This window comes from Notolepis coatsorum (assembly GCF_963971535.1).
Source record: "Notolepis coatsorum genome assembly, chromosome: 5".
Classification (NCBI taxonomy): domain Eukaryota; kingdom Metazoa; phylum Chordata; class Actinopteri; order Aulopiformes; family Paralepididae; genus Notolepis; species Notolepis coatsorum.
In genome coordinates, this window is record NC_140169.1 from 161,616,233 (window position 1) to 161,636,938 (window position 20,706).

At 44.7% G+C, this 20,706-nt stretch overlaps 1 protein-coding gene across 1 annotated transcript in view; it reads right to left on the reverse strand.

The window, feature by feature from the left end:
• Positions 1–20,706, reverse strand: part of ubr3 (ubiquitin protein ligase E3 component n-recognin 3) — a 242,571-nt gene that overhangs the window by 128,858 nt on the left and 93,007 nt on the right. Inside the window, 3 exon segments of the mRNA XM_084314353.1 lie at positions 152–262; positions 9,116–9,249; positions 16,897–17,046. Coding sequence (XP_084170479.1) covers positions 152–262; positions 9,116–9,249; positions 16,897–17,046 — 395 coding nt within the window.

The window sequence follows — 20,706 nt, forward strand, 5'->3', positions numbered from 1 at the left end:
TGTGAATAAGGCATAACGTATAGGATATATGTTTTTTATATATATTTTTTTTACCTGATGAAGTGTCTTGACAGCACTTAAAAAATGAAACCCCAGATGTACAAAATCTCCATATAGACGAGATCCCAGAGAATAGAAGCGGGGCCCTTACCCTCAGAGACTCCATGTAGGACTTGTGGCAGTCTATATGCAGAGTGTGCCCACAGGTCTGCACGTAGACGCCCCCGTCCCAGCCGATAGACACCGACTGCAGGCAGGAACTCTGCACAAATAGAATAGAATAGAATCTTTATCGTCATTGTTGGTACAACAAAATTTTGTTTAGACCATCACCACTGGCAAACAAACAGTGAATATAGCATATACAAAATAATATAATATCAATAATACAATATCAATGTCCCAAGTGCAATAGTGCTAGTGCAAATAAATAGTACAGTGACAGTCCAGTGAGTTAATGGATGGATGGGGGGGGGGGGGGGGGGGGGGGGGGGGCGTTGGCTTGCAATGGATGGAATAGTCGTGTGAGAACAAACAAAGTGTTTTCTTGTGTATTCGTGTCCAAGAGCCGTCCGAGGATCAGATCAAGTACACAGTGGGCGACAGTGGTTCGGGAGGTGGAGCAGTCGTCTGGCAATCCGGAGGTTCCCGGTTCGATTCCCGCTCCTCCCGGGCAGCGTGTCGATGTGTCCTTGAGCAAGACACTTAACCCCCAATTGCTCCCGATGAGCAGGTTGGCACCTTGCATGGTTGCCTCCGCCGTCGGTGTGTGAATGTGTGAGTGAATGTGTGAGTGAAATGTGTGAGTGAATGTGTGTGTGAATGTGTGAGTGGATGGGTAAAATGTGAGTAACAAATTGTAAAGCGCTTTGGATTTACCATTTAATATCTCTAGGTAGAATTCAAAGTTGTGTCCAAAAACATGGGAAATACGAAAATAAAAAAGAAATAAAGACCTGGCTAGGCGAGTGATTTGATTTGATTTGATTTTATTAGGGATCCCCATTAGCTGGTGCGATAGCAACCAGCTAGTCTTCCTGGGGTCCACACAAAAAAAACACAAAAACAATCACTATTGCAAAAAATTAAAAGTCAGTACACACAATGCATAATGAACCTACTGTAACAATTAATATAGCTAAAATTACATTAGTGTAAAACAAAAACAAAAAATTACTTTACAGTGTTAAAAACAATTTAAAAACAATTTAAGATTCTTTTTAAAAGTGAATCTACTGTAAATGCAGCAGAGGTTCCGAGGCAGGCCATTCCACAGAGTTAATGCTCTAAAAATAAAAGATCTCCCCAGAGCGCTGGTTCTAGGACCTGGCAATTCAAGCTGCCCACTACTGGAACCTCTAGTGTAATGCTCGTGCACAGTATTACTAAAAACAATCTGATTATGTATAAAAACAGGAGTCTTACTGCTCATGACCAACTTGAACAGCACAAGTATATTAAAAGACAATCTATTTTCAACGTTAAGCCAAGAGAGGCGGGCATGCATACGGCTCACATTAGACCTTAGTGAACAGCCCAGTACCAACCGTGCTGCCCTGTTCTGGACCACCTGGAGCTTCCTGAGGTCACCACTGGCAGCAGATGACCACATCGCAGAGCAATAGTCAAGATGACATAAAACTAAACTTTTCACTATCTGACATAAAAGGGGACGGGCAACAAAAGAAGCACATTTCCTGGAAATACCAATTGCTCTTCCCATTTTTAAAACAATATAATTAATATGCTGAGACCAAGACAGAGTGCAATCCAGCATCACTCCAAGGAGTTTAGTACTTTCAACTTGTTGAACTGCTGAATTACACAAGTTTAAATGAAGCTTTGGATTTGTAGATAACCTGTGCCTTGTTCCCAGCACAATACATTTAGTCTTGGAGATATTAAGGACAAGTCTATTACATACTACCCAGTCATGCACAACTTTAAGTTCTCTACTCAAAACTTCATTAAGTACATTGCATGATGGTGCCGCGTAATACAATGTTGAATCATCTGCATAAAGAACTGTTGTAGCACATTTGGTAGCCCAAGATAGGTCATTCGTAAATACAGAGAAGAGCAAAGGTCCTATGCAACTTCCTTGCGGCACGCCACACTCTAGACCTCTGCTACTGGACAGGCTGCCATTTAGATACACCTTCTGTGATCCAAGTGCTTTACTCTTGGTGAGGATAAGATGAGATGAGATATTCCTTTATTGATCCCCTTGGGGGAAATTCAGGCATCATAGTAGCATGGGGGAGGGGAGGTACAGGTATGGGCAGTCTAACAGCATCTGCTTGTTAGCTAGCATTAGCACTACTATTAGCTGTAAAAACATTAGAGCAAGCGTTAGCTACCAAGAACGTATGGCTGCAGAACTCGAGATCCATTAGGAATGTCTGACCACTAAGTCTGACTCTTAACCACCAAAACCTGCACAGACTACAACGTATGATGTATATCATGCTGCCAGTTAGGGTGCAGACCCTCACCTGCACCTTGTGTATAATGGAACGTAGACCAATCTCAGTCACTCTTATTGTCTCGGACCAAATTCGGTCACGCCCCATTCCCAGTAAAAAGTGGGAATCTCTAGAATGTGTTTTGGGCGACGGTGTTTACGGAAGTAGCCTCTCAAGTTGACGATACACAACACTTTCTGTTGTCAGTAGATGGCAGCATTGGTTTAAAATTAAAAGGTGAAAATGTTGAAAACTACAACATGAATACATTTCCCAAGACCTTTAGCACAGGTCACAGGTCACTGGGACGAGTCTATTCTTTGACACGATCTGAACAGCGGTAAACTATTAATGCGACCTCAGTACAGTGCCCGCGAATGGTAAACTAATTATCTTAACAAAAGTGCATCATTAGCATTATATTTGTTGTCTAAAGGGGAACAAAATGGTACAATTTAAGATTTTAAATGTTATCCGCATATATAGGACAAATAAAACATTGTTAATTTGTAAGAAACCTCAATGAAAACGGCGCAGGGTAAGTAATATTCACTATTGTTATGAAAATGTGATAGAATCCTATAAAAATGTGGACGCATTTGGTCACCGTGATGTTACCGTTTACTTTTCTTGTATTTTTTATATTCAGAATTAATTATATTGTTTACACCGTTTATTTTTTATATATATGTATGCCCATACATGTACCTCCCCTCCCCCCTCCTGCTACTATGACACTCGAATTTCCCCCAAGCGGATCAATAAAAGGAATATCTCATCTTGGAATTGATTGGAAGCATTGCGTCGACTGTCACACGGCGCCGGCTTGATGTCCGGGTGCACCTCATTTTTATCTTATTATCTTATTTCGACCAACGCTAGCTAATGTTATCACATTTCAAAATGCTATCAAGCATTGGACATAACAATGAGCTTATGTCACTAATCTGTTTTTCTCGCTCTCTCTAGTATAATTACATCCTCGAAGCAACCGTGTCAGGGGTTATTATGGATAATGGACGTCCAATTTAAATCCCTTATTGGTAAACGTCCCTCTTACATCCCAACACTGTTGGAATGGATTATTGGAACCTATTCTACACGTTCAAATGCCTGGCTGGTTCTTAGGGTTCCTCCAGTTTGCTCTGAACTGGGAAAAACTGCTTTTTCCTTTGATGCTTCCAACACCTGGAACGCCCTCCGACTGACGGAAGCTGAAAGTATGATTTCCGACCACTGTGTGTCGACCTGTAACCGTCTTAGCTGATTTTTTTTTTTATTGTTTATTCTTATTTATTGTGCCTATATGTATGAAATTGCTGATAAACTATCTTGTTTTGTTAGCTCGTCGTCGCTGAACATGAGGGTAACCTCAGTGTCGTACGAGTTGAAATAAAAATAACAAACGTGTTAAAGCAGTTGAATCATATCAAGTGTACTTCTTTCCCGTCACTAGATAGACGTGAGCCTGTGGTACATCTCCCTCCCTACGCCGGGTGTCGTTTTGAAAGAGTCAGACACTTGCATCAACACCGACCTCTCCATCACAGTCGAGAATGCAGCTGTGACCGCGTCCCCGACCGCCAAGAACCTTGGTGTTGTCCTCGACGACCAGCTGAACTTCTCTGCTCACATCGCAGCGACAACCAGAACCTGCAGATTCCTCCTGAGCAACGTCAGAAGGATACGCCCCTTCCTGACAAAAGAAGCCACCCAACTACTCGTCCTATCAACAGTCATCTCCCGCCTCGACTGCGGCAACACACTGCTAGCTGGCCTCCCGGCCACTGCCACCAAGCCTCTTCAACTCATTCAAAACGCAGCGGCCCGCCTGATCTCAAACCGAGCTCGCAGACACCGTGGTGAGCTTCATAACAACTATAGCTGATAGTATTGTCCCCACGAAAAAGGTGCGGGTTTTCCCAAACCAGAAACAGTGGGTGGACAGTACTATCAGAGCAGCCCTGAACTCTCGCACCACTGCTTACAACCTGGGCAGAGAGTCAGGAAACATGGAGGAGTACAAGGCTTCAGTCTATACTCTGCGCAAGGCTGTAAAACTTGCAAAACGGACATATGCTGATAAACTGGAGACACAAATGGCACAAAACGACACAAGAGGCTTATGGCGGGGACTGAGGACAATAACTGACTACAAAGTCAGCGCCCCCTCAATGGGGAGCGACGACGCCTCTCTCGCGGACAAACTCAACTCTTTCTACGCTCGGTTTGGTGTAGACGGTGGCGCCGCTGGCTCAACGGCTAGTGACGTCACTGGCGCGCCGGCTGTTGTGGAGGGGGGGGGGGCAACCGCAGGGGGGCGGGACGCTCTCTCGTTGTCGGAACACAGTGTGAGAAGAGCATTTATGCAGGTGAACACCAGGAAAGCGGCTGGCCCAGATGATATAACAGGACGCATACTTAAGTCCTGAGCCAACCAGCTAGCCCCTGTGTTCACCGCCATATTTAATCAATCCCTGGCGGAGTCAGTGGTCCCTGCCTGCTTCAAGATGTCTACCATCATCCCGGTACCAAAGAAACCCTCCCCAACATGTCTCAATGACTACAGACCGGTGGCACTCACCTCTGTGGTCATGAAATGTTTCGAGAGGCTGGTCAAGGATCACATTTGTGCCTCCCTCCCCAGTTATATGGACCCTATGCAATTTGCATACAGGACAAACAGGTCCACACTGACGACGCGGTCTCCCAGGTACTGCACAGCACCCTCTCTCACCTTGACCGCCAGAAGGGGGGCTATGTGAGACTGTTGTTTGTTTGTTTGTTTGTTTATTTACACATATAAAAACAATTACATATATAATACAATATAACCCACAAGGGATGTGTAAGAGAATTGCCTAAAAACCCTCAATGGGCTTGCATGTGGCATTCACCAGGAAGCAAAATTACATTATATCAAGATAAAATATAAAATCCCCCCCCCAAACAAACAAACACACACAAGCAGGCCTACATAGACACCGAAGCAGGCACCCCATGCCATACGATTTCTGGTATAGAGAAAACAATTAATGACAGGAAGAATATATAATAAAACATTGACTACAGCTCAGCGTTCAACACCATAGTCCCCACCAGACTGGTGGACAAGCTGATCGAGCTGGGTCTGAGCTCCGCCCTGAGCGCCTGGGTACTGGACTTTCTGAGTGGGGGTGGGGGGTCAGACCTCCAACACCATCACCCTGAGTATCGGGTCCCCCCAGGGCTGTGTTCTAAGCCCCCTGCTGTACTCACTCTACACACACGATTGTGTGGCCAAGTTCAGCTCCAACTCCATAGTGAAGTTTGCAGACGACACAGTGGTGGTGGGGCTGATCTCGGACAACGACGAGAAGGCCTACCGGGAGGAGGTTGAGGTACTGGAACGCTGGTGCCAGGACAACAGCCTGCTCCTGAACATTGGTAAAACCAAGAAGCTGATTGTGGATTATAGGAGAGGACAGCAGGAGACACACACACCACTGATGATAAACGGGGCTACCGTGGACAGGGTGAGCAGCTTTAAGTACCTGGGGGTCCACATCTCAGAGGATCTGACATGGTCAACACACATAGACACAGTCGTAAAAAAGGCGAAGCAGCGCCTCTACCACCTGAGACAGTTAAGGAAGTTCAGAGTATCGGGGAAGATACTCCAGTCCTTCTACTCTGGAGCTGTAGAGAGCATCTTGACTGGAAACATCACTGCCTGGTATGGAAACAGCACGGCACAGGACAAGAAGGCCCTACAGAGAGTGGTGTGCTCAGCCGAGCGTACCACGGGTATTGCACTACCTCCCCTGCAGGTTCTATACAACAAGAGGTGCAAATCCAGAGCCTGCAGAATAATGAAAGACCCTCACCACCCCAATAACAGCCTGTTCCAGCTGCTGAAGTCAGGCAGACGCCTGCGAACCCCAGCTACTAGGACAGAGAGGCTTCGGCTCAGCTTCTTCCCCCAGGCCATCAGAGCCTTGAACAATGAACACTGAGTGCCACAGAACACTGAACTCTCCACACACAAGCACACACACGACACGCACGCTGTGCACGCTCGCACACTAGCAGCCACTTTAACATGAGCAGGCACACACTCATGCTGCACACGCCCACTTAGGGCCACAAAGGAAAGGTCACTTTAAAAATAGTAAAGCAACAGTAACAGTGTATTGCACTACCAAAGGACCTAACATGTCCTACATGCTCTGTAAATAACTATGTATAGATACCGAGATGTCCCACTATATTACCTGTATATTACCCGTCTATTGCACAATGTTGTTTTTATTGGATTCTATTATATGTTGTACTACTGTATTGCACATCGTTGCGGGCAAGACCACCCGCATTTCATTGTATACTTGTATGCCGTGACAAATAAAACTCTTGACTTGACTTGATCTCAAACCTACCGAAGTCGGCCCATGTCACCCCACTTCTTAGGGACCTGCACTGGCTCCCCATTGCTGCACGTATCCGCTTCAAGGCCCTCGACCTAGCATACCGTGCGGTAGGGGTGGACGGTATGGTCTAAAATTTATATCACGGTATAATTTGAAGCATAGACGGTAACGGTATATATCACGGTATCATCGTTTTTGATAAAAAAATAATTTTTATTTTATATATATATTTTTTTTTTATAAAATATATATATTATATAATTAGACTTGTACTGGTATTATCTGCGAGACATCGCCACCACGCAACAAGCTCCACTGTCTGTGTGTACTCTAGTAGCCTCCAGCTACGGCCAGAATTCTCCGGAGCTGCACCTGGACCTATACTCGAGTAGCCTCGAGCAGAGCTACGGCCAGGATTCTCCGGCGCTGCACCTGGACCCTATTGTATTGGTATTATAACGTTAGCAAGCCCTCAGCTCGAATACGCATCGAATCAGTGTTATAAGACATTGATATCATGAGCTATCTGTAGCTACTGCATATATAACGTTAATACAACGCCTCAGTGAATTATTTAGTTCAATGGGACATTTCGTTTTGAACGGTGAACTAACTTGTGTTAACGTGAGCTAACAGGTAGCATACACGTCTCTAGTACTAGACTTTGTGGAGCGTTTGTTGATGTCAGGAGCTATCGGTAGCTGGCCGACTAGATACCGTTCGGTTAGACAATGCCCCATCATGTATTAAACTAAAAGTGAATAGTTGACTTTCATTTTGTAACGGTAGCTAAGCTAACGTTAGCTCAGGGAGACGCCGACAGCTCCCGTGTCCCGTCCCACTAGACTACTAGACCCGTGTTTACATGCGTGCGGTAGGGGCTGGCACGCCCACTGCGCGAAGCCTCCTAAATAACTTTTTCCAGTTCGCACATATCTATTATCTATGACTAATTCTATCTATTTTAGGGGCAAATGCCAGTGAAATAGTCGCGCTGTGGTTACATGACGTCATTGCTATTTTAGAGCAGCACTACCGGTTACACGGTATACTCAAAATCCATACCGTAGAGCAAATTCATACTGTTTATACCGTATACCGTTTATACCGTCCACCCCTACCGTGCGGCAAAGGGAACCGCTCCCGCCTACCTCCGGTCAATGGTCTAACTACACACCCTCAAGACCCCTACGCTCTGCATCTTCTGGCCGCCTCAGACCTACTCCTATCCAAGCTCCCGGAGGGTCATCAAAGAGATGCCGCCTATTCTCAGTCCTTGCCCCACAATGGTGGAATGAACTACCCATCCCAGTTAGGACAGCCGAATCCCGTCCAATCTTTCGCCGTCAACTAAAGACTCACTTCTTCAACCATTATCTGAAATGATATATAATAAAAAAAAAAAAAAAAAAACTAACCCTGACTAACCTTACTGTCATGCACTTGTCCTAATAAACTAACCTACACTGAAACACGCAACACTTTGATGAACATTGTTACTCAGCTGATAGAGTTGTACCCTTCTTGCTGTCTTGTCGTACAGAACTTGTATCGCTTTGGATAAAAGCGTCAGCTAAATGACTAAATGTAATGTACATTGCTGAAGAAGAGAGTCAGAAGCGAGTCAGAAGAGAGTCAGAAGTGAGTCAGAAGTGAGTCAGAAGCGAGTCAGAAGCGAATCAGAAGCGAATCAGAAGCGAGTCAGAAGCGGCGGCTAGGTGGTGTAGTGGGCAAGGCGCTCGCCACCAATGCAGGAGACGCTGGGTTCGAGCCCAGCTCTCCGCATTGCTATCAGCTTGGCTGGTCGTTCATACTAATACAATTGGCAGTATTAGGGGGTGGGAAGCTGATGGGTGGGGATCGGACGTTGTGGACAGCGACTCCTACAGGTCGGTTGGTGCGCCTGCGCAGCAGAATCAGGAAGCGACGGGGGCGGCGTGTCCCTCCCACGCAGACCCCCGACGCTGAGAGATCGCGCTGTGCAGGTGAAAAGATGCGACGGCTGCTTCCTCGAGTACCGGAGGGGACACGTGATGTAAGGCTTCGTCCACATTGCAGCCGGCTTGTGGGAGGCATGGCCTAACAGCGTTCAAGACAGGGGAGGGTAGAATTGGACGATACGAAATTGGGATGGGAGAAAAAGTAGATAAAAAAAAAAAAAGCGAGTCAGAAGAGAGTCAGAAGAGAGTCAGAAGAGAGTCAGAAGCGAGTCAGAAGCGAGTCAGAAGCAAGTCAGAAACCTACGTCGTTGAAGAAGTGCTGCATGACGGTGAGCCGGACATCGTGGGCCGCTCCACACGTGTCCGCAGGGTAGATGTGCTCCTCATCGCAGGTCGGGAGCTTCTTGGCCTCTTCGCTCTTACAGCGATGCCCCAGCACTGCAACACAAGCACAACACACACACGGTAAATGGCTGCTTTTTTATATAGCGCTTTTATCCAAAGCGCTTTACAATTTGTTACTCACATTTTACCCGTTCACTCACATTCACACACCGACGGCGGAGGCAACCATGATGCAAGGTGCCAACCTGCTCATCAGGAGCAATAAGGGGTTAAGTGTCTTGCTCAAGGACACATCGACACGCTGCCCGGGAGGAGCGGGAATCGAACCGGGAACCTCCGGATTGCCAGACGACTGTGCTACCTCCTGAATCACTGTCGCCCCGAGCCACACATAACTTACAGGGGATCTGGCAGGTTTCATTACATTTACATTTAGTCATTTAGCGGACGCTTTTATCCAAAGCGACTTACAAGTTCTGTACGACGACAAGTCATCAGGAAGGGCACAACTCTATCAGCTGAGTAACAATGTTCATCAAAGTGTTGAGTGATACAGTGTAGGTTAGTTTATTAGGACAACTGCATGACAGTAAGGTTAGTTAGGGTTAGATTTTTTATAATTTTATTATTATTTTTATTTTTATTTCAGATAATGGTTGAAGAAGTGCGTCTTTAGTCGACGGCGAAAGATTGGACGGGTTTCGGCTGTCCTAACTGGGGTGGGTAGTTCATTCCACCATTGTGGGGCAAGGACTGAGAATAGGGGACTTCTCTTTGATGACCCTCCCGGAGCTCGGATAGGAGTAGGTCTGAGGCGGCCAGAAGATGCAGAGCGTAGGTTACATTAGTTACATTTAGGCCTGTCCCCGACTAAGGATTTGTATAGTCGACTTTGATTGGCCAAAATCTGCCCATAGTCGACCCATCCGAACGCAATTTATAAAATTTTCTTTTAATCATTCCATTTGGGCTGTGGGGGGTGCTTAGGCCTGTCACGATAACACATTTTGCTGGGCGATTAATTGTCCCAGAAATTATTGCGATAAGTGATATTATTGCGGTTTTGAGAGAAATAATTTTTTTGAGAAATGTATTTCCCAAAAGTTTTCAATCAACTTTTTTTTTTTACTAATATAATGATAATAGCATAATAATGCAAGGAAACCGTTTCAAAGTGCAATAAACCTTTATTTAACATTGGAAGACATTTTAAATATCCTAAATTACTACCTAACCAATCAGATATGAGGTAGCGTCAGAAGCAGAGTAACCTCGTTCCCAGTTTTATCTCCGTGAGAGCAATGATAAAACGAGCAGAGCAATGTGTGTGGACAAGAGGCAGGTTGCTACGTTTACTGTAGGAAGGGGCTTTTAGACCCATGTTTTTATTTTTTGCTTCGAAAAGAGGGACGTGGGACGTAAAATGGCTGTGCAGTATACAACCAAAAGCGGGACACCTGGTCACCCTAATTGTGGCTCGTGTTTGTTTACTGTGACTCGCAGATTATGTGATGGGCAAGCTACTTGGAAAATGTAGTAAGCTACACTACCAGTTACTCTCGATTAAAATATAGCTCAACAATAATCAAATAAACACAAATATATACTATCTCTATTGGAATGGAGACTTTTCAGCACAGGATAAACTAGGGATGGGCAAAAAAAAACAGATCGATTGATCACATGATGTACTTGAGTACTCGTGGAGGAAAACGCTGTACAAAATAAACGTCTTTTAGACTTTGCTCTTTTATTTTGAAACCCACTGACCGGAAGTATTGTTGTTATTATCCTAGCAGAACCTATGAGCGGACAACTTGTGTCGTCCGGTTCTGTGTTTTTGAGCTAATGATAAAACAAATGTTGAGATTGTTGGTGAACAACTAACTTTAGGTTAGTTTTAACGTTAGCTACTAACGTTAGATGCAGCTACTACAGGCAATCAACGATGAGGAGGAAGCGTCATAGCATCAACGCTAGATCTTTAATCTTTATTTAGCAGTCCAGTTTCTCCGGGCAGTAGCGTATAGCGTTTGTTCACGCTACATCACTACTTGGGTCTAAAAATAGCTACACTACAAAGAACGCTACTTGGTTCAAAAGGAGCGACGCTACCATCACGCTACTGAGAAATGTAGTTAAGCTATGTAGCGTTGCTACTGCCCAACATACGCATGGTGCTCACAGGAGCTCCCGTGCTGTACTCTGTAGTAACGTCAGCGGCCCGCCTCCCCACACGGAGAGGTACTGGTTCCCGCCTCATTAAAACAAACACGCAAATAGCAATGAATTGCCCCCGTCAAAATCATTGCATTCATTTTCATTATTGCGCGATAAATTGATTTATTGCTTATTGCAACAGGCCTAGGGGTGCTTAATGTCAGAAGGAGTCGACTGAAGGCTTCTTGTCCTCTGCAAAAGCATGCAATTGGTCCACTGATGGATACATCTTGATATTTGTCTAGTCAGTGTGTTCATTAGACGGGTGAAATCCTCTTTTAAGTGCCTCTGTGCCGGCAGTTAGCCACGCTGGTATGCGCGCCATTAGCGCTAGCCACGCTTCTAGGCCTCTTTGCTTTTGGAAAGAATGATACATATATATATATTAGAGCTGGGCATAGATTAATTTTTTTAATCTAGATTAATCTACCTGCAATCCTGGAATTAATCTAGATTAATCTAGATTAAAATGGCTAAAAAAAAAAAAAAAGTCTGCCGAAGGTGTTCAAAATAGGTGTGTTCTACCCAAATAATGACCAGAGGAGGAGATTTATCCTCTCCTCTTCATCTGAGGAGTCACTAGCTGTTCCATCTCCTTGTTCAACAGCATGAACATGTCTCTTCTTTTTGTAATTTCCAGTGTTTCTTTTAAAACCAGATTTATCGTAATTTTCTGTGCCCTTCCTTTGATGCCATTAACATTGTTACACTGATATTGACAGCTCTCTCCAGTGTCAAATCACTCTGTCAGTTTCTTCTGTGAACCTTCATTTCTTAATCCACAGACAAACCTGTCTCTCAATGTGTCTTTTAGTGAATCTCTAAATTCACAATGCTGCTGACTGGTTGCTCACACACAGACTGCTGCAGAAGCAGGTTTCTCAACAAATTCAGTGCAAGCTCAGTGTAACAGTTCCATGAATGAATGATACAGTACGGCTCAATACATACAATTGTTAAGGGGATGCAGACCAGAGAAAGACGTTTGTCTTGTTTACATCAGGGTCCCCCATTTTCATTTATTTGCTCCACATTGTCATTAGCCCCTTTCGTGACTGTGATGCACTGAGTGAATCCACAGTCACTTGCTCCTCAATAGGAAACCAACCTAGATTTACCATGAAGGACTGGTTCTGGCCGAACCGTTCGTTATACAAGAATCACAGAGACATTACAAAGGTACTCACAGTTGCACGAGGATTTCGGACAGAGATAAGGGATGGTGCGCATGCGCTAGCTGTGATCACCCAACGGCGGAAATAATGCCGTTTTGAGCAGTTTATAAAAATTATTTAAAATGTTTATTAGCAACGCAGAGCTTTCAAACCATCCCGTATCTCTGTCCGAAACCCTTGTGCAACTGTGAGCACCTTTGAAACGTCTCTGTGATTCTTGTATAACGAACGGTTCAGCCAGAACCAGTCCTTCATGGTAAATCTAGGTTAGTTTCCTATTGAGGAGCAAGTGACTGTGGATTCACTCCGTGCATCACAGTCACGAAAGGGGCTACATTGTCATCAAACGGTCCAATATTTCCAATAACCCAAGCAATTTCTGTTGTAAACACTCACGATAGTCCAGTCGATCCTTCCTTTAGTGTGTAAAGTGGATTTCCTCCTCTTGTAGATGTTTCCCAGTGCCGCCCGTATGAACGTGAGCTAACATGCTAACTCGCTAATGTTAATAATGTAAACAAGGCTTGCAACGGACTTCTTTTTTCTTGCATTGTGCAGATTCAGACGTCCTCATCGCCGAATTGTGTTATATCCTGAGGACTTCTTAACCTCACCTGTATAACAATGATTACCGGACCACTACTTTAGTTTAACACATTATTCTGACTACAGCTCCGGTAGTGCAATCACTTCCTGGTACCACAGCTGGGAACTACGGCAAGTATTTAAGGACAATACAGACCCAACGTTGAGAAAAAGATTAACGGCGTCTGTTGTGAAGGGCCAGATTAAACCGAATATATATATTTATTTATATATATATATTTAATTGTATTTGTATATTCTCTAATATTCCCTGATATCCCTTGTATATTCCTTGTACAATATGCATTGAATATCCATTCTAGCCTACTGAACATCCCATAATAGTCTCCATTCTACTATTGGTCGAGACCTTGGTGCCAGGCTGCCATACCCCTCAGACCCAGTTCAAACGTACCGCTCCACATGTACGAACAAGTCCTAGTTCCGCGTAGGAATCTGGCTACCGCACCACTAATGGGACTATTTGTTCATAGTGCGTATATATACTGCGCTACTAAAGTAGGACTTCCTTTTCAGTCCAGTTTCTTACCCTCCAATAGAGTCACAGACGTAAAGCCTCCCCGCGACGCCACGTGTGGGAGTAAGGCCAAGTTCGCCTACCATCGGTATTGAGACATCGTGTATATTAATATTTGAATAGTCATATTTGGCACTATATCGTCGAGTTGGACGTAGTCTATTAAGCTAATAATAGTCTGTTAATATATAGTGCTTCGTGCGGTGAGAATACTACCGCAGTCAGTACCCCATCGTTTCGGGCAGAGAACTGGCTGCTTACCCAGGGTGGTTGACCCCATGTGAAGCTGCACCCGAGGAGCCCCAGAGCCGACGAGCGAGTGGACCTGTATACCGGATTATTCTACCGACGACAGCCCGCCTTCCCAGGCACGGATTATGCTTTGTATACTTTGATTATTCCATGGATAAAGACCCCCGACACTGCCGTGTGTTGGAACCCCCCCCCCCTGGAGAGGACGCAAGGTGAGGAGACGCTCTGCAAGACGAGGTCGCTTCACGTCTCTCCCCCGTGGACCGGAGAGAGCCGGCCCACAAAGAGTCCACCTGCTTTCATCTGTGGTCCAAGGATCGCCGGCGCATTGAACGGCACTACAGTGGGTTCACCTGGGATACCCTTGGCCGGACGAGGCAGCCGGATTCTACCCCCCCCCCCTCCTACTCCTGTCGGCTTACAAACGACCGGATTAACCCCCCCTTAGTGTATCTAGTATATAATCATTAAAGTATCATTGCTGTTATTCCTTAACTATTCCAGGTCGTATATTTACCACCTGCGCCATCAGAGATTGGACATTCTCTATTGATATACCGACAAATACTCTTTGCCATAAAAGTGCATACTATTTCAATTCATAAATGTAATTAAGTGATTAAGTGCTTGCTCTACACACCATTGCTGTGTAGTAATAAACGCATACTTCGACTTCGTACATTTGTGTTGGATCCGTTTCATCTACGTGAGAGTGTTTATGATAATATATTTATGCCGTGTACTGGGTGGCCGAATATTAAGTACAAAGGTAGTGGTAGTAAGTATCATATCTAGTAATACAGTCAGGGAATTGTACCCCTCAGTTACAGCGTCAATTATATTATCGCGCGACACTAGTCTCGCGATAACGCAGCATAATATATAACCACACTACAGAAGGTTAATCCTTTCACTACCACACTACAGAAGGTTAACCGTTTCACTACCACACTACAGAATGTTAACCCTTCCACTACCACACTACAGACGGTTAACCTTTCACTACCACACTACAGATGGTTAACCCTTTCACTACCACACTACAGACGGTTAACCTTTCACTACCACACTACAGATGGTTAACCCTTTCACTACCACACTACAGAAGGGTAACCCTTCACTACCACACTACAGAAGGTTAACCCTTTCACTACCACACTACAGACGGTTAACCCTTTCACTATCAAACTACAGACGGTTAACCTTTCACTACCACACTACAGAAGGTTAATCCTTTCACTACCACACTACAGACAGTTAACCCTTTCACTACCACACTACAGACGGTTAACCTTTCACTACCACACTACAGAAGGTTAACCTTTCTCTACCACACTACAGACGGTCAACCTTTCACAACCACACTACAGACTGTTAACCCTTTCACTATCACACTACAGACTGTTAACCTTTCACTACCACACTACAGAAGGTTAATCCTTTCACTACCACACTACAGACGGTTAACCTTTCACTACCACACTACAGAAGGTTAACCTTTCACTACCACACTACAGATGGTTAACCCTTTCACTATCACACTACAGACGGTTAACCTTTCACTACCACACTACAGAAGGTTAATCCTTTCACTACCACACTAGACGGTTAACCCTTTCACTACCACACTACAGACGGTTAACCTTTCACTACCACACTACAGATGGTTAACCCTTTCACTACCACACTACAGACGGTTAACCTTTCACTACCACACTACAGACGGTTAACCCTTTCACTACCACACTACAGACGGTTAACCTTTCACTACCACACTACAGACGGTTAACCCTTTCACTACCACACTACAGACGGTTAACCCTTTCATTATCACACTACAGACAGTTAACCTTTCACTACCACACTACAGAAGGTTAATCCTTTCACTACCACACTACAGAAGGTTAACCTTTCACTACCACACTACAGACGGTTAACCTTTCACTACCACACTACAGAAGGTTAACAGTCTGTAGTGTGGTAGTGAAAGGATTGACCTTCTGTAGTGTGGTAGTGAAAGGGTTAATTCACGACGTTGAGTAATGAGCCTTTGGAAACGTTCCATTAATAGCGGGCGGGTATAATATTTACATAAAACACTGGAAGGCCTGTGATTGCGGCAGGAAGGGGGAACACACGCCACACTGAACCGTCTGCTAGCGGTCGAACACAGATGTTTCCCCACTCTCTCCGTTCCACGCCGGGCAGATGGAAGAATAATGACTGATAAATCAAGAGCTGGTAATGACAGCTAATTTCCTCCACATGATCTCGGTAATCAGCGGCAGGGAGAGAGGGAGCGGCGGAGGAGGAGGAGGAGGAGGAAGGGGTCGGATCCCCTTTAAAGAAAACGATGAGCGTTTCTGATCATGGAAAAGGACAAAGTAATAAGTGGGGCGGTGAACCCATCAGGATAATTCACCCGCTAGCGACTTACGTCGACGGGTCTGATGTATGAAGAAAAGAAGGAGGCGGAGCCACGCAGGACGTCCCTTTGACCTTGAGGGAGGTAGGGAGTGTGTCCCCCCCCTTTGAAAATGTCTTATAACTCGGGGACCTAATTACTAATCAAACGTGCCGTTTATTTTCCACAACAGTGAACGATCCTCCTCTGTCAACAACGGACGGCGACGTGGAAATTACCCATCGGCAGGCAAAGCCAGCGGTGGGATCCATGCGTGAGGTGATAAATGAACCAATTAAAACAACAGCTAACCTGCCTATTAAAATGAGATTTTCAATATTGTCTGGATCTCTTAAGCTGCCGTGAATAACAGTTATCTCATATCTGTAAAATATATTTGACCCCTCCCCCTTCCACACACAGACAGCCGCGATTTCATTCGCAGCTTGTTTAAATTGAACTACAAATCAAAAGACGGCGGCGATACAAAGCAGCGGCGGCGTGTAAGCCATTCATTCAGGTGGTGTCCCGAGAGGGGAGGAGGGGGATGCTGGGTAATGTAGTACCTGAGGAGGCCTGGAGGAGGACCACCAGGCCGGTGGGCCTGTCCTCGGTGGAGGGCCCGCTCTGGCCGCAGATCACGCAGTCGTAGAGAACCTCGGACTCCATCACCTCGGACGCCCCCAGGTCCATGGCCGCGTCCACGTCTGGGGACTCTGTGGCGAAAGAAAAGAAACATCACAGCGTTACGTTAAACATTCTTTTGGGCGCCCCAGTGGCGAACCACATGGCCCCAGTGGCCGACCCGGGTTCGATTCCCGAACCCGTCGTTATTTGTCGAATGTCTTCCCCCCACTCTTTCTCCCGTTTCACCTCTCTCTCTCTCTAATGGACTGCCCAGTAGGGATGGGAATTGATAGGATTTTATCGATAAGATTCCATTATCGATTCTGCTTATCGATTCCCTTATCGATACCTGATCAATTTATAATTTAAATAAATACATTGGAAATGCAACAGAACTAAGCTGGTTAGAATAACAACATGCAACTTGATATTTCTGATTGTAATTTATTGTTGAGCCCCCATGTCAGTGGCTCGGGAGGTAGAGCAGTCGTCTGGCAATCCGGAGGTTCCCGGTTCGATTCCCGCTCCTCCCGGGCAGCGTGTCGATGTGTCCTTGAGCAAGACACTTAACCCCTAACTGCTCCCGATGAGCAGGTTGGCACCTTGCATGGTTGCCTCCGCCGTCGTTGTGTGAATGTGTGAGTGATTGGGTAAAATGTAAGGAACAAATTGTAAAGCGCTTTGGATAAAAGCGCTATATAAAAAAGCAGCCATTTACCATGTCAGAAAAATACAAAAACTGTAAAAAATAAAACATTAACTATAGCCTACACTTAAATAAAATAATGTATTTGAGATTCTCTTAAAATGTATTTATTTTTTTATTCTTAAACTAATTTAATCTATTGAATAACAGGTCGTTATTCCTCTGACTTCTCTCTCACACACACACACACACACACACACCACCACACGTGTATGGTACAGTAACGGTCTCTGGAGCGCAACAGTAAGAAGCATTTGCACTGCAACGCATACACCTTACTGTAAATTGTACCATACAATATACAATACGCTATGCACGTAAAAAAAAAAAAAAAAAAAAAAAAAGTAAGGGAATCGAACTTAGGACCATAGGATCCACAGCCAAGCAGCGTTACCAATTGAGCTAGTTTGTCGATGGTAAAAAAGGGGGGATTACTGCTACATAATGCTGCCGCGACGGAGCTCCGCCGCGACAATATTATTAAACAGCGGCTCTGTCATTGAAGTGGGAAAAGTGAGCCGTATTGTATATTAGTACATTGAACAGTGATTCATATTATTAGAGATGACTGATGATATTATTATGACTGATGACAGTGAAAGGCGCCGCAAACTCCTTCTGCTGCGGGCGGCGTTGAAGGCGGAAAGCGCCTGTGAACCACAGCAGCCTCGTTGCCGCGTCGCAGGGCTGCCGCGGGGTGTGGCCGCGGCGGTCACGTGCCTGTCGGGGCCAATCAGGCCTACCCCGGAAATAGCTACAGTTGCGGAACAGCTACAGGCGGCCTGGACAAGTATTTGCACTACTGCGCGGATGAGGGGGGGCTCTCTCGCTCGCTCCCTCTCTCGTTTACGACACATACACAACTTAACTTTCGTCTCGTTTACATAGATCCCCCATTTTCAACTTCACTTTCGTCTCGTTTACATAGGTACATAGACAGTAATGTTACATCTAGACATTTATGACATACCAGATCTAGTAATAATAGAGTATATACATTTGAGGGGGAATACATTTACATTTAGTCATTTAGCTGACGCTTTTTATCCAAAGCGACTTACAAGTTCTGTACGACAAGCCATCAGGAAGGGCACAACTCTATCAGCTGAGTAACAATGGTCATAAAGTGTTGAGTGCTACAGTGTAGGTTAGTTTATTAGGACAAGTGCATGACAGTAAGGTTAGTAAGGGTTAGATTTTTTTTTATATATACTCTATTATTACTAGATCTGGTATGTCATAAATGTCTAGATGTAACATTACTGTCTATGTACCTATGTAAACGAGACGAAAGTTAAGTTGAAAATGGGGGATCTATGTAAACGAGACAAAAGTGAAGTTGAAAATGGGGGACCCTGATGTAAACGAGACGAAAGTTAAGTTGTGTATGTGTCGTAAACGAGAGAGGGAGCGAGCGAGAGAGAACCCCCCCCCTCATCCGCGCAGTAGTGCAAATACTTGTCCAGGCCACTAATACTTGTCTACGCCACGAAGCCCCGCCTCAAACCCGTCCACGCCTGGCTCTGCGGCTCTGCAGATACCCCCTATTGCTGTCCTGTAAGGTATTGGCTTGTGTTGCTACACGGACACATTTGTATGTTGCACCACGGTACTTCCTGTCTTACAGAGTACAGACTAGTAAACAAACACTCCGTCTCTTATTATATGTGAACTAAAGAGTACAAGGTTTACACAACAGCCCCCACCCGCTGTTTTATTGTATTTGTACCTGTACTATCCGCTGTCAGCTGTTTATCTCTCTCTGAGAGCTTGATTAACTAGCGTTAGCTCACGTTAGCTAGCGTCAGCTCCGCGGCTAATTTTAGCTCACCCTGAACTAAATCAATGACTAGGTTCTAAAGCATTCAAGTAGTTTTCACTGCACATAGAAGTGGCCAAACAGCGGGAGCATTTCGGGAGCATATTACCAAAACCCAGGCAATTTCGAGCCCTTAATGAATCAAATAGTCTGCCATGGCTACATGCTAACGCTAACGTTATTGCGCAACTGTAGGAAAAACCTGGCAGCGATAAGGGAATTGAAAGTCACGGGAGCCACACGGTTCCAGGCATCGGCCAATTAGGAACCCCGTTGGAACCGGTCTTCGATTCCCATCCCTACTGCCCAGTAGAATAAAAGCGATAAACGCAAAAAAAAAAATAAAAAAAAATAATAATATTTTAGTATGTATCGGATTCAGATTCCTAATAATATGTGACCGCGCCCCCAGCGGTTTCGCCCGCAAGTCGCGGAAGTGAAATGACGGCAAATCAGTAATCACAATAAAAGTTTATTTTTTATTTTTTTATATATCATCACAGTTTGAATGTTTAAGAACATGTTTACTATAAAAGCGAACAGTTATAGTATCTCTAATAGTAACAATTCTTTGTTTAAAAAAAGGTTGTTTACATGTGACTTTGGTCATTGCATGGGGGCGGAATTAAATTTGCACGCGAATCAAGACGAGTGCTTTCGTTGGAGTTGGGTGTCATATTATCAGGTGAACAGGGAATTTTACTTGATGTATGTCTGGCCTTGTTTTAACATCACGCAGTTCTCAAAATGATACAAAATACATAATTTTACAAGGCATCAAACGCATCACACGGATTCATTGTTACAAAAAGTTGCCTTTCAAAAACACACAAAAAAGACACTATAAAATCCAAGCTAAGCTAAAAGAGGTATCCAATACATCTTTACAAACTATACCAAACGAAAAAAAAAAAAAAAGGAGAGCAAAGTCGAGAATACGATTTTCTGATCTCTGATCCGTTGCCGTTGAGACAATAATGAGGGAAGAAACCCGTCTGAACGAACCGGGTCAATAACACTGAGCGGTAATGTGCTGCAAGACCTTCAGGCAGCCTGCGGCGCCGAGGTAGTTCTTTTTTACACTCTGATATTTATTATGGTCTAGCGTTAGTCCTTGTATTAAGGGTATTGTATTCTTATTTTATGTTCTCTTTTACTAGTTTTAGCCCTTCACATTTCATGTTCTTTTTTACTCTTACGCGTTTTTTATGTTCTTACACTGTA